This window comes from Symphalangus syndactylus, chromosome 2 (genome assembly GCF_028878055.3).
Source record: "Symphalangus syndactylus isolate Jambi chromosome 2, NHGRI_mSymSyn1-v2.1_pri, whole genome shotgun sequence".
Classification (NCBI taxonomy): domain Eukaryota; kingdom Metazoa; phylum Chordata; class Mammalia; order Primates; family Hylobatidae; genus Symphalangus; species Symphalangus syndactylus.
The window spans coordinates 89,422,001-89,435,520 of NC_072424.2; the positions used below are offsets into that span (position 1 = coordinate 89,422,001).

Here is a 13,520-nt window from a genome sequence, read left to right on the forward strand (position 1 = left end):
ACCTCCCTGGTTCAAGCAATTCCCCTGCCTCAGCCTCCCGAGTAGCTGGGATTACAGGCATGTGCCACCATGCCCAGCTAATTTTTTTTGTATTTTTAGTACAGATGGGGTTTCACTGGGCTCAAACTCCTGACCTCAGGCAATCTGCCCACCCTGGCCTCCCAAAGTGCTGGGATTACAGGTGTGAGCCACCGTGCCCAGCCAAAATTTTTAAAAAATAAACTGGGCGTGGTGGCATGCACCTTTGGTCCTAGCTACTCAGCAGGCTGAGGTGGGGGGATCACTTGAGCCCGGGAGGTTGAGGCTTCAGTAAGCTGTGATCATGCCACTGCACTCCAGCCTGGGTGGCAGAGCAAGACCATGTCTCTAAATAAATAAATAAATAAATAAGTTGATCTGACTAATAGCAGATTTTGTCTGTAAGCGTCAGGCAAGTGTCAAGACCTTTTACACTGTGCCTCAGTTTCATATAATAGCAGTATAAGATAAATATGCCAAGCCACTTCAAGAAAAGTCATACTTCATATAATCACAGCAATAATCAATTCCCCAAAGAATTTCTAACGGAACAAGTTGCAACATGATCATTTAATCCTCCAATCACTAGAGGATGGAGGTACTTCTTCCCTCAGGGAGAGGGAAGTATCTCTTCAGGGAGACACCAGGTCATTTCTTGAACACATCTACTGTGAAAAACCAGAAAGCTTTCTAGATTCATCAAATAAATGTCTGCAGTCTGGAAATCAGAACATCCGGGTTCTGGTCCTAGGATGAACTTAGACAAGCCACGGCTGCTCTGGGCCCTGCTTTCCTTGTGTATGAAATAAAGCTGCAGGGATATATGATTTCTAGGGTCTCTTTCTAGACTCAAAGTTCCATAACAGAAATAAATGATCTGAGAATTTAATTGATTTTCATGCTTTCTTTCTTCCTTTTTTTCCCCCTTTGGTTGTTGTTGTTTATTTGGTTAGTAGGCTAAAATAGAACTATTTATCTTGAAAAATAGTGCATAATTCTCTGGGATGAGAGGCATTTCTTCTCTGTGGTATTTTCCCACAGTGTAACCTTCCTTCTCTTTTCATTTGCCACTAGGAGGTGGGTCTCACTGATTCTTCCTGGTTCATTAAGAAGAAACAGAAAGATCCTGTGTTTTCAGAGACTCTTTCTGGATCATTTCCCATGATCATAGGACTTTGCAATCCATTTGGCAAAGGTGGTGGTGACAATGGGGTGTTTGGCAAAGTGGATGAGGTAGTTGACGAAGCAGCTGGGGTAAAGAAAAATGCTCTTGGCAAAACATCATGAAACTAGGGTGGAATGTTCAAAATGGAGAACTTGCATCCCTTGCTGAGATGACTCAGAAAAATTCTGTCTTTAAAGAGGTGATTTATTTAACAGGAAACAAAGAAAAAGTATCAACAGCAATAATTTTTCTGAGCACTGAGCTGAGAAATAGCTAGTCTAATACTTTGATTGTAGCCATGTACTGAGACCTCTTTGAACAATCTAGAAGTTAAAATAGATTTGAAACCTGTCACTAAAATTAAAAATTACATTTAAAATTCTAAATTAGTCATCAAATATTAGATAAGAACCTAACCTTGCATTCCACAAACCCACCCTTCAAATCGGTGTAAGTCTGAATAAAGCCTTGGGGCTAAGAGGTTATTTTTACTAGGTCAGCCCTACCCCACTTCCACCCCAAAAATATCTAAAGATGAATGCCTGAGGACCAGCATAACATCTAAATCAACCAAGTGTTAATCTTACTGTCATTGCTCTCAAATAGTTGTTACAATTCCTTTGATAGGCTGGGCGCAGTGGTTCACGCCTGTAATCCCAGCACTTTGGGAGGCCGAGGCGGGTGGATCACGAGGTCAGGAGATCAAGACCATCCTGGCTAACAAGGTGAAACCCCGTCTCTACTAAAAATACAAAAAATTAGCCGGGCATGGTGGCAGGTGCCTGTAGTCACAGGTACTCGAGAGGCTGAGGCAGGAGAATCACTTGAACCCAGGAGGTGGAGGTTGCAGTGAGCCGTGATTGCACCACTGCACTCCAGCCTGGCTGACGAGTGAGACTCTGTCTCAAAAAAAAAAAAAAATGCTTTGATGCTGGTGGTCATCGTCTCTCATAGAAATTTCAGGGGCCAAGCTTTCATCACTTGGCCAAGTGCCTGTGTGTGTGTATGTGTGCATGTGTGTGTGTGTGTCTGTGTGTACTTTTTGGTTTGTTTTTTTTGCTACCAGTGCTACCAGCTGTAACACTTTAATGACTCTTTGTGGAACACCAGGGACCACTGCTCATCAACCACCTGGGGTAGGAAGAGTGGAAGGAATGAGTGGTTCAGAGCTTAGGACAGGTCTCTGAAGGGAGGAAGTTAATAATATAACATTACTAAATCTTTGCAAACTGGAAACATTTCAGAGTAATCGCTGATGTCATTTTATTTACAAACGTGTGTCGAATCCTTAATGATGGTGTCACCTCAGACTAAAAAAGACAACGAGAAAAGAGAAAGACTTGAAGTTTGTGTTTGGGTGTTTTCCAGGTTATCCAAATATGAAAGTTCTACCAGGTCTCAAAACTACGGAACTAATGTTACATGTCATAGAGTCTTACAAATGAGTACTTATGTTATGCTAGTTTTTCTTCTCTTTTCCTATTTTTTAAAGAACAAAGACATTCATCTCACCCAGTAGACATCTAAGTTATAAAGTAAATGAAACTAGTGTTCTTTGCAATGCATTAGCAATGTTTCTTATTTATAGTTGACAAGTATTTGTCCTTTCCCTGTGCTGACATATAAGAGCTAGACTGGGCTGGGCGTGGTGGCTCCCGTCTGTAATGCCAGCACTTTGGGAGGCCGAGGCAGGTGAATCACTTGAGCCCAGGAGTTCGAGACTAGCCTGGATAACATGGCAAAACCCTGTCTCTACAAAAAATACAAGAATTAACCAAGCATGTTGGTGCACACCTATAGTCCCTGCTACTTGGGGGGCTGAAGTGGAAGGATCACCTGAGCCCGGCAAGGTCAAAGCTGCAGTGAGCTGAGACTGTGTCACTGTACTGCAGCCTGGGAAAGAGTGAGACCTTGTCTTAAAAAAAAGAAAAAAAAAGGTGGGCTGTCTTGTAGCACAAGTGAGCCTTGTTTAAGAGGCTAGTAGATAAAGAAGAGGAAGCTTTCAGCCCCAAAAAGTCTTCATTGGCTTAGTAGCTTGGGCCATAATTAAAGCCATCCCACCTTTATAGTTTACGTAGATTTGATACATGTATACATATTTTATATATGGATATGTGTATGTGTTCTTTTTCTGGAGACCAGGTAAACAAGATGTATAGATACAGACAGATATCCAAAATTATCAACCTGAGGGTATTGTAGAATTTTTTTTTTTTTTTTTTTTTTTTTTTTTTTTTTTTTTGAGACGGAGTCTCACTCTGTCGCCCAGGCTGGAGTGCAGTGGCGCAATCTCAGCTCACTGCAAGCTCCGCCTCCCGGGTTGACACCATTCTCCTGCCTCAGCCTCCCCAGTAGCTGGGACTACAGGTGCCTGCCACCACGCCCGGCTATTTTTTTTGTATTTTTAATAGAGATAGGGTTTCACTGTGTTAGCCAGGATGGCCTTGATCTCCTGACCTTGTGATCCGCCTGCCTCGGCCTCCCAAAGTGCTGGGATTACAGGCGTGAGAAGATATTTTTTTTTTTTTTTCTTTTTTTTTTATTATACTTTAGGGTTTTAGGGTACATGTGCACAATGTGCAGTTTTGTTACATATGTATCCATGTGCCATGTTGATTTCCTGCACCCATTAACTCGTCATTTAGCATTAGGTGTATCTCCTAATGCTGTCCCTCCCCCCTCCCCCCACCCCACAACAGTCCCCGGAGTGTGATGTTCCCCTTCCTGTGTCCATGAGTTCTCATTGTTCAATTCCCACCTATGAGTGAGAACATGCGGTGTTTGATTTTTTGTCCTTGCGATAGTTTACTGAGAATGATGTTTTCCAGTTTCATCCATGTCCCTACAAAGGACACGAACTCATCATTTTTTATGGCTGCATAGTATTCCATGGTGTATATGTGCCACATTTTCTTAATCCAGTCTATCGTTGTTGGACATTTGGGTTGGTTTGAAGTCTTTGCTATTGTGAATAGTGCCGCAATAAACATACGTGTGCATGTGTCTTTATAGCAGCATGATTTATAGTCCTTTGGGTATATACCCAGTAATGGGATGGCTGGGTCAAATGGTATTTCTAGTTCGAGATCCCTGAGGAATCGCCACACTGACTTCCACAATGGTTGAACTAGTTTACAGTCCCACCAACAGTGTAAAAGTGTTCCTATTTCTCCACATCCTCTCCAGCACCTGTTGTTTCCTGATTTTTTAATGATGGCCATTCTAACTGGTGTGAGATGGTATCTCACTGTGGTTTTGATTTGCATTTCTCTGATGGCCAGTGATGAGGAGCATTTCTTCATGTGTTTTTTGGCTGCATAAATGTCTTCTTTTGAGAAGTGTCTGTTCATGTCCTCTGCCCACTTTTTGATGGGGTTGTTTGTTTTTTTCTTGTAAATTTGTTTGAGTTCATTGTAGATTCTGGATATTAGCCCTTTGTCAGATGAGTAGGTTGCAAAAATTTTCTCCCATTGTGTAGGTTGCCTGTTCACTCTGATGATAGTTTCTTTTGCTGTGCAGAAGCTCTTTAGTTTAATGAGATCCCATTTGTCGATTTTGGCTTTTGTTGCCATTGCTTTTGGTGTTTTAGACATGAAGTCCTTGCCCACGCCTATGTCCTGAATGGTATTGCCTAGGTTTTCTTGTAGGATTTTAATGGTTTTAGGTCTAACATATAAGTCTTTAATCCATCTTGAATTAATTTTTGTATAAGGTGTAAGGAAGGGATCCAGTTGCAGCTTTCTACATATGGCTAGCCAGTTTTCCCAGCACCATTTATTAAATAGGGAATCCTTTCCCCATTTCTTGTTTTTGTCAGGTTTGTCAAAGATCAGATAGTTGTAGCTATGCGGCATCATTTCTGAGGGCTCTGTTCTGTTCCATTGATCTATGTCTCTGTTGTGGTACCAGTACCATGCTGTTTTGGTTACTGTAGCCTTGTAGTATAGTTTAAAGTCAGGTAGCGTGATGCCTCCAGCTTTGTTCTTTTGGCTTAGGATTGACTTGGCGATGCGGGCTCTTTTTTGGTTCCATATGAACTTTAAAGTAGTTTTTTCCAATTCTGTGAAGAAAGTCATTGGTAGCTTGATGGGGATGGCATTGAATCTATAAATTACCTTGGGCAGTATGGCCATTTTCACGATATTGATTCTTCCAACCCATGAGCATGGAATGTTCTTCCATTTGTTTGTATCCTCTTTTATTTCATTGAGCAGTGGTTTGTAGTTCTCCTTGAAGACGTCCTTCACATCCCTTGTAAGTTGGATTCCTAGGTATTTTATTCTCTTTGAAGCAATTGTGAATGGGAGTTCACTCATGATTTGGCTCTCTGTTTGTCTGTTATTGGTGTACAAGAATGCTTGTGATTTTTGTACATTAATTTTGTATCCTGAGACTTTGCTGAAGTTGCTAATCAGCTTAAGGAGATTTTGGGCTGAGACAATGGGGTTTTCTAGATATACAATCATGTCATCTGCAAACAGGGACAATTTGACTTCCTCTTTTCCTAATTGAATACCCTTTATTTCCTTCTCCTGCCTGATTGCTCTGGCCAGAACTTCCAGCACTATGTTGAATAGGAGCGGTGAGAGAGGGCATCCCTGTCTTGTGCCAGTTTTCAGAGGGAATGCTTCCAGTTTTTGCCCATTCAGTATGATATTGGCTGTGGGTTTGTCGTAGATAGCTCTTATTATTTTGAGATACATCCCATCAATACCTAATTTATTGAGAGTTTTTAGCATGAAGGGTTGTTGAATTTTGTCAAAGGCCTTTTCTGCATCTATTGAGATAATCATGTGGTTTTTGTCTTTGGTTCTGTTTATATGCTGGATTACATTTATTGATTTGCGTATGTTGAACCAGCCTTGCATCCCAGGGATGAAGCCCACTTGATCATGGTGGATAAGCTTTTTGATGTGCTGCTGGATTCGGTTTGCCAGTATTTTATTGAGGATTTTTGCATCAATGTTCATCAAGGATATTGGTCTGAAATTCTCTTTTTTGGTTAAGTCTCTGCCAGGTTTTGGTATCAGGACGATGCTGGCTTCGTAAAATGTGTTAGGGAGGATTCCCTCTTTTTCTATCGATTGGAATAGTTTCAGAAGGAATGGTACCAGTTCCTCCTTGTACCTCTGGTAGAATTCAGCTGTGAATCCATCAGGTCCTGGACTCTTTTTGGTTGGTAAGCTATTGATTATTGCCACAATTTCAGAACCTGTTATTGGTCTATTCAGAGATTCAACTTCTTCCTGGTTTAGTCTTGGGAGGGTGTATTTGTCGAGGAATTTATCCATTTCTTCTAGATTTTCTAGTTTATTTGCATAGAGGTGTTTGTAGTATTCTCTGATGGTAGATTGTATTTCTGTGGGATCGGTGGTGATATCCCCTTTTTCGTTTTTTATTGCATCTATTTGATTCTTCTCTCTTTTCTTCTTTATTAGTCTTGCTAGCGGTGCATCAATTTTGTTGATCTTTTCAAAAAACCAGCTCCTGGATTCATTAATTTTTTGAAGGGTTTTTTGTGTCTCTATTTCCTTCAGTTCTGCTCTGATTTTAGTTATTTCTAGCCTTCTGCTAGCTTTTGAATGTGTTTGCTCTTGCTTTTCTAGTTCTTTTAATTGTGATGTTAGGGTGTCAATTTTGGATCTTTCCTGCTTTCTCTTGTGGGCATTTAGTGCTATAAATTTCCCTCTACACACTGCTTTGAACGTGTCCCAGAGATTCTGGTATGTTGTGTCTTTGTTCTCGTTGGTTTCAAAGAACATCTTTATTTCTTCCTTCATTTCATTATGTACCCAATAGTCATTCAGGAGCAGGTTGTTCAGTTTCCATGTAGTTGAGCGGTTTTGACTGAGTTTCTTAATCCTGAGTTCTAGTTTGATTGCACTGTGGTCTGAGAGACAGTTTGTTATAATCTCTGTTCTTTTACATTTGCTGAGAAGAGCTTTACTTCCAACTATGTGGTCAATTTTGGAATAGGTGTGGTGTGGTGCTGAAAAAAATGTATATTCTGTTGATTTGGGGTGGAGAGTTCTGTAGATGTCTATTAGGTCCACTTTATGTAGAGCTGAGTTCAATTCCTGGATATCCTTGTTAACTTTCTGTCTCGTTGATCTGTCTAATGCTGACAGTGGGGTGTTAAAATCTCCCATTATTATTGTGTGGGAGTTTAAGTCCCTTTGTAGGTCACTCAGGACTTGCTTTATGAATCTGGGTGCTCCTGTGTTGGGTGCATATATATTTAGGATAGTTAGCTCTTCTTGTTGAATTGATCCCTTTACCATTATGTAATGGCCTTCTTTGTCTCTTTTGATCTTTGTTGGTTTAAAGTCTATTTTATCAGAGACTAGGATTGCAACCCCTGCCTTTTTTTGTTTTCCAGTTGCTTGATAGATCTTCCTCCATCCCTTTATTTTGAGTCTATGTGTGTCTCTGCACGTGAGATGGTTTCCTGAATACAGCACACTGATGGGTCCTGACTCCTTATCCAGTTTGCCAGTCTGTGTCTTTTGATTGGAGCATTTAGCCCATTTACATTTAACGTGAATATTGTTATGTGTGAATCTGATCCTGTCATTATGATGTTAGTTGGTTATTTTGCTCGTTAGTTGCTATAGTTTCTTCCTAGCCTCGATGGTCTTTACAATTTGGCATGTTTTTGCAGGGGCTGGTACCGGTTGTTCCTTTCCATGTTTAGTGCTTCCTTCAGGAGCTCTTTTAGGGCAGGCCTGGTGGTGACAAAATCACTCAGCGTTTGCTTGTCTGTAAAGTATTTTATTTCTCCTTCACTTATGAAGCTTAGTTTGGCGGGATAGGAAATTCTGGGCTGAAAATTCTTTTCTTTAAGAATGTTGAATATCGGCCCCCACTCTCTTCTGGCTTGTAGAGTTTCTGCTGAGAGATCAGCTGTTAGTCTGATGGGCTTCCCTTTGTGGGTAACCCGACCTTTCTCTCTGGCTGCCCTTAACATTTTTTCCTTCATTTCAACTTTGGTGAATCTGACAATTATGTGTCTTGGAGTTGTCCTTCTCGAGGAGTATCTTTGTGGCGTTCTCTGTATTTCCTGAATCTGAATGCTGGCCTGCCTTGCTAGATTGGGGAAGTTCTCCTGGATAATATCTTGCAGAGTGTTTTCCAACTTGGTTCCATTCTCCCCATCATTTTCAGGTACACCAATCAGACGTAGGTTTGGTCTTTTCACATAGTCCCAAATTTCTTGGAGGCTTTGTTCATTTCTTTTTATTCTTTTTTCTCTAAACTTCCCTTCTCTCTTCATTTCATTCATTTCATCTTCTATCAGCGATACCCTTTCTTCCAGTTGATCGCATCTGCTACTGAGGCTTCTGCATTCTTCGCGTAGTTCTCGAAACTTGGCTTTCAGCTCCATCATCTCCTTGAAGCCCTTCTCTCCATTGGTTATTCTAGTTATCCATTCTTCTAATTTTTTTTCAAAGTTTTTAACTTCTTTGCTATTGTTTTGAATTTCCTCTCGTAGCTCAGAGTAGTTTGATCGTCTGAAGCCTTCTTCTCTCAACTCATCAAAGTCATCCTCCATCCAGCTTTGTTCCGTTGCTGGTGAGGAACTGCGTTCCTTTGGAGGAGGAGAGGTGCTCTGTTTTTTAGAGTTTCCAGTTTTTTTGGTCTGTTTTTTCCCCATCTTTGTGGTTTTGTCTACTTTTTGTCTTCGATGATGGTGATGTACAGATGGGTTTTTGGTGTGGATGTCCTTTCTCTTTGTTAATTTTCCTTCTACCAAACAAGACCCTCAGCTGCAGGTCTGTTGGAGTTTACTAGAGGTCCACTCCAGACCCTGTTTGGCTGGGTGTCAGCAGTGGTGGCTGCAGAACAGTGGATTTTCGTGAGACCACAAATTCAGCTGTCTGATAGTTCCTCTGAAAGTTTTGTCTCAGAGGAGTACCCGGTTGAATGAGGTGTCAGTCTGTCCCTACTGGGGCGGTGTCTCCCAGTTAGGCTGCTCAGGGGTGAGGGACCCACTTTAGGAGGCAGTCTGTCCGTTCTCAGATCTCCAGCTGCGTGCTGGGAGAACCACTACTCTCTTCAAAGCTGTCAGTCAGACAGGGACATTTAAGGCTGTGGAGGTTCTCGCTGAGTTTTTGGTTGTCTGTGCCCTGCCCCCAGAGGTGGAGCCTACAGAGGCAGGCAGGCCTCCTTGAGCTGTGGTGGGCTCCACCCAGTTCGAGCTTCCTGGCTGCTTTGTTTACCTAAGCAAGCCTGGGCAATGGCGGGCGACCCTCCCCCAGCCTCGTTGCCGCCTTGCAGCGTGATCTCAGACTGCTGTGCTAGCAATCAGCAAGACTCTGTGGGCATAGGACCCTCCGAGCCAGGTGCGGGACACAATCTCCTAGTGTGCCGTTTTCCAGGCCCGTTGGAAAAGCGCAGTATTAGGACGGGACTGACCCGATATTCCAGGTGCCGTCTGCTTCCCCTTTCTTTGACTAGGAAAGGGAACTCCCTGACCCCTTGCGCTTCCCGAGTGAGGCAATGCCTCGCCCTGCTTCGGCTCGCGCACAGTGCGCTTCACCGACTGTCCTGCACCCACTGTTAGGCACTCCCTAGTGAGATGAAACCGGTACCTCAAGCAGAAATGCAGAAATCACCCGTCTTCTGTGTCGCTGGGGCTGGGAGCTGGAGACCGGAGCTGTTCCTATTCGGCCATCTTGGCTCCACCCCGAGAAGATATTTTTTAAAAGAGGAAAATGTTGGCTGGGCGTGGTGGCTCACACCTGTAATCCCAGCACTTTGGGAGGCTGAGGCAGGTGGATCACAAGGTCAGGAGTTCAAGACCAGTCTGGCATAAAACCCCGTCTCTACTAAAAATACAAAAATTAGCCAGGCATGGTGGCAGGCGCCTATAGGCCTAGCTACTTGGGAGGTTGAGGCAGAAGAATCACTTGAACCCAGGAGGCACAGGTTGCAGTGAGCCAAGATTGTGCCACTGCACTCCAGCCTGGACGACAGAGCGAGACTCTGTCTGTCTCAAACAAAAAAAAGAAGAAAATGTCTCTGTTAAGAAAATGTAAATTTGTCCTCTGAGAGACACAATTATGAAAATGAAAACTCCGTCACTCCTCAAAAGAGTATTTAGAATTTAGGTCCTAAACTTCAAATCTTTTAGAGTGATTGATTAGAGATGCTTTTGTCCATGTCATTTTATAAATGAGTCCCTGGAATCTAAGAAAAGTGAAAGGACTTGCTAAAGGTCATACAGCTAATTGGTGGTAGAACCAAAATTAGAACACAGACTACAATTCTAGCCTACATCCCCCCATCACTTCATACACATATGCAAATATTTTTACCTATGTAGTCAGATCCTGAGAATCATAATCATACTATTTAGAATCATGGTTATATGCTATATAAAGTTGTTTTGTTAAAAATGGGTGTTTTTTGTTTGTTTTTTGAGACAGAGTTTCGCTCTGTCTCCCAAGCTAGACAGCAGTGGCATGATGTCGGCTCACTGCAACCCCTGCCTCCCGGGTTCCAGTGATTCTCCTGCCTCAGCCTCCCAAGTAGCTGGGATTACAGGTGTGCACCACCATGCCCGGCTAACTTTTTTGTAATTTTAGCAGAGATGGGGTTTCACCATGTTGGCCAGGCTGGTCTCAAACTTCTGACCTCAAATGATCTGCCTGCCTCAGCTTCCCAAAGTGCTGGGATTACAGGTGTGAGCCACTGCGCCCAGCCTAAAAATCTTTATTGCAAGAATAAAGCTTCCATGATTATGGTTAAAAAGGGTTGTTTAACTAGCTGGCTTTAATCCGTTAATACAGAGTGGTCTGTTATATTTATCTAATATTTTATCTAAGCAGCTTTGTTGATATCCCTGGAAACAACTGCCCATATCATTATAAATTATATGTATCTATCTCCTTTGAGATAAGTAAAACATAATCTTACAAAAGAGTAAACATTTTATTATTTGTACATGAATCAGTTTAGTCTGAGGATACACAAGCATCTGGCTAACTCATAAAAGGAGCCTGAAGTGATAGGAGAGTGTTTGTAGTCATTTCCATTTGCTGCCACATCCCTTACATTATCTATCTACTTGCTAAGCATTGAGAGGCCCAGAATGGACACATCAAACTGTCAGGAGGAACATGTGGGACACTGGCACCTGCAATGGGTTTTTTAAAAGCAGAGAATGCAGAGCAGCCGCAGACTCCACTTCAAAGCCAGGGTGTGTGGAGGTCTCCGGGGAAGAGCTCTGCACAACAGGTTTCCTGGGGGCCAGAGGGCCTCTCGGGGAGGAATAGAAAAAAAACCAGCCAGGAGTGCTACCGACCAGCCTCAGCTAGAATGCTGTCAGAACAGGGCCCCAAACATGGCCTGGCCTCGGTGATCTGGGGATGAACGGTGTCACAAGGGAACCACCTGAAGGGTGGGCAGAGGCCCCCGTGGAGGAGCCACATACTCTTCCTCTCTCAGCAGCCGCAGCAGGATGTTTTTTTTATTCTTGGGCCAGCTGTAGACGTGAGTGTTCTGAAGCCAGGTGGGCACATGCTCCTATGGGAAGCAGAATGACAGGAGCAAAGGTCATTAGAGAAAAACCTGGATTCCAGATCCCAGGCTCAGTTCCCAAACATTTCTGGCTTTCCCTACATGGGCGTTTCCTACCAAACTATCCTGGGAGTCGTGCTGTTTTGCTTTTGGAAAGGTTTAGCATGTGAAATGTTCTTGGCTTCGGGTACAAGCTGTATATCTCATTATAAAAACCACATGTGCACAGCATTTTCTGTCAGTCTCCCAGACTACCTACCCTTTGCATTTCAACGTGCTTTTCACCACCCTCACATAAAAGGGGTAGGACAGAGGTCACACAGAGTGATGTGAATTCCCCTGTGACTTCAGAAGAAGTATGCCAGGGCCGTAGGCTTAGATCAATTCATTACCCTTTCACTCCAGCCCCAGGTCTGGCCTGCAGTAGGAGCCCATCAGACCTCAGTGATCAGGCAGAGGCAGAAACTGTTAGCCAGGGATCCTGGGGGTGCAGTGTCAGACTACCCTCATGGAGTGGACGTTCTGGTGGGGAGAGGCAGATAATAAGTAAAATGGATAATGTGTTCAACAGTGATGCATGCTGTGGGGAAGAATTAAACAAGAAAGGGGACAGGGAGTGCTGGGGCAAGGGTAAAAGATTTGCAGTTTTAAATAGGGTGCTTAGGAGAGGTCTCACTGAGAAAATGAGCAAAGACCTAAAAGAGTGGAAGAAGCAAGCTCTGTGGTTGTCTGGGTCCAGGCAGATAGGTGAGTCAGTGCGAAGGCCCTGTGGAAGGAGTGTGTTGGGTCTGTTCACAAGCAACAAGGCCACTGTGAGTAGAGCAGAGTGAGTAGGTGCAGAGGTCTGGAAGTAGAAGGGGCTGTATCCGATAGCGCCCTGTAGGCCACCGGTAAGTCCTTTGCTTTTGAGTCTAACTCCTAGGGACTATAGGACGGGACTCCTCTAGGTACTGTGCTTAGAAGCAGCACCTGCTGCATGGCAGGCATCATGCTGAGTACTGAGGATGCCCAAATGAAAAGGACGCAGGGACTGCCCTGAGGACTTCAAATCTTAGAATGAAAGCAAAATGTCAACAAACGATTTTCTAGTCAATGGTGTACCAAGGGGACAGGTGGTGACAGCGGCCTGTGCTGAGCTCAGGTAATACGGGCATTGTCTGAGGAGATTTAAAAATAATAACAAAACCAATGAAAATTTGGTCTATTTTGTATATCGCCATGCTCCAATAATTCTAAACAATTATTCCCAGTACCCTCAACCCAAACACATACCATTGACCCAAGGTGCTAGAATTAAGCACTCTTAAGAAAGGGACAATGAAATATATCAGCATGGAGGTAAAGAGGTGTCAGGGCAGGGCGCAGTGGCTCATGCCTGTAATCCCAGCACTGGGGAGGCTGAGGAGAGTGGATTAGCTGAGGTCGAGAGTTCAAGGCCAGTGTGGCCAACATGGTGAAACCTTGTCTCTACTAAACATACAAAAATTAGCTGGGCATGGTGGCGAGCACCTATAACCCCAGCTACCTGGGAGGCTGAGGCAGGAGAATTACTTGAACCTGGGAGGTGGAGGTTGCAGTGAGCTGAGATTGCACTGCACTCCAGCCTGGGCAACAGAGCAAGGCCCTGTCTCAAAAAAAAAAGAAAAAGAAAAAGAAACACTTTGGGAGGCCCAGGCAGGTGGATCACAAAGTCAAGAGAATGAGAACATCCTGGCCAACATGGTGAAACCCCGTTTCCACTAAAAATACAAAAATTAGCTGGGCCTAGTGGCACATGCCTGTAGTCCCAGATAGTCGGGAGGCTGAGGCAGGAGAA

The 13,520-nt window shown here is 43.5% G+C and overlaps 1 protein-coding gene and 1 long non-coding RNA gene across 5 annotated transcripts in view; one reads left to right on the forward strand and one right to left on the reverse strand.

Annotated features, from left to right (window-relative positions):
* The window catches only part of LOC129472171 (uncharacterized), a 119,976-nt gene that overhangs the window by 72,935 nt on the left and 33,521 nt on the right, over positions 1-13,520 (forward strand). The window lies entirely within an intron of this gene.
* The window catches only part of TRAF3IP2 (TRAF3 interacting protein 2), a 43,108-nt gene continuing 40,685 nt past the window's right edge, over positions 11,098-13,520 (reverse strand). For all 4 annotated transcript variants that reach the window (XM_055261302.2, XM_063631064.1, XM_063631059.1 and 1 more), the window contains one exon: positions 11,098-11,710. In XM_055261302.2, coding sequence (XP_055117277.1) covers positions 11,564-11,710 — 147 coding nt within the window. In that variant the 3' untranslated portion in view covers positions 11,098-11,563. The remainder of the gene's footprint in view (positions 11,711-13,520) is intronic.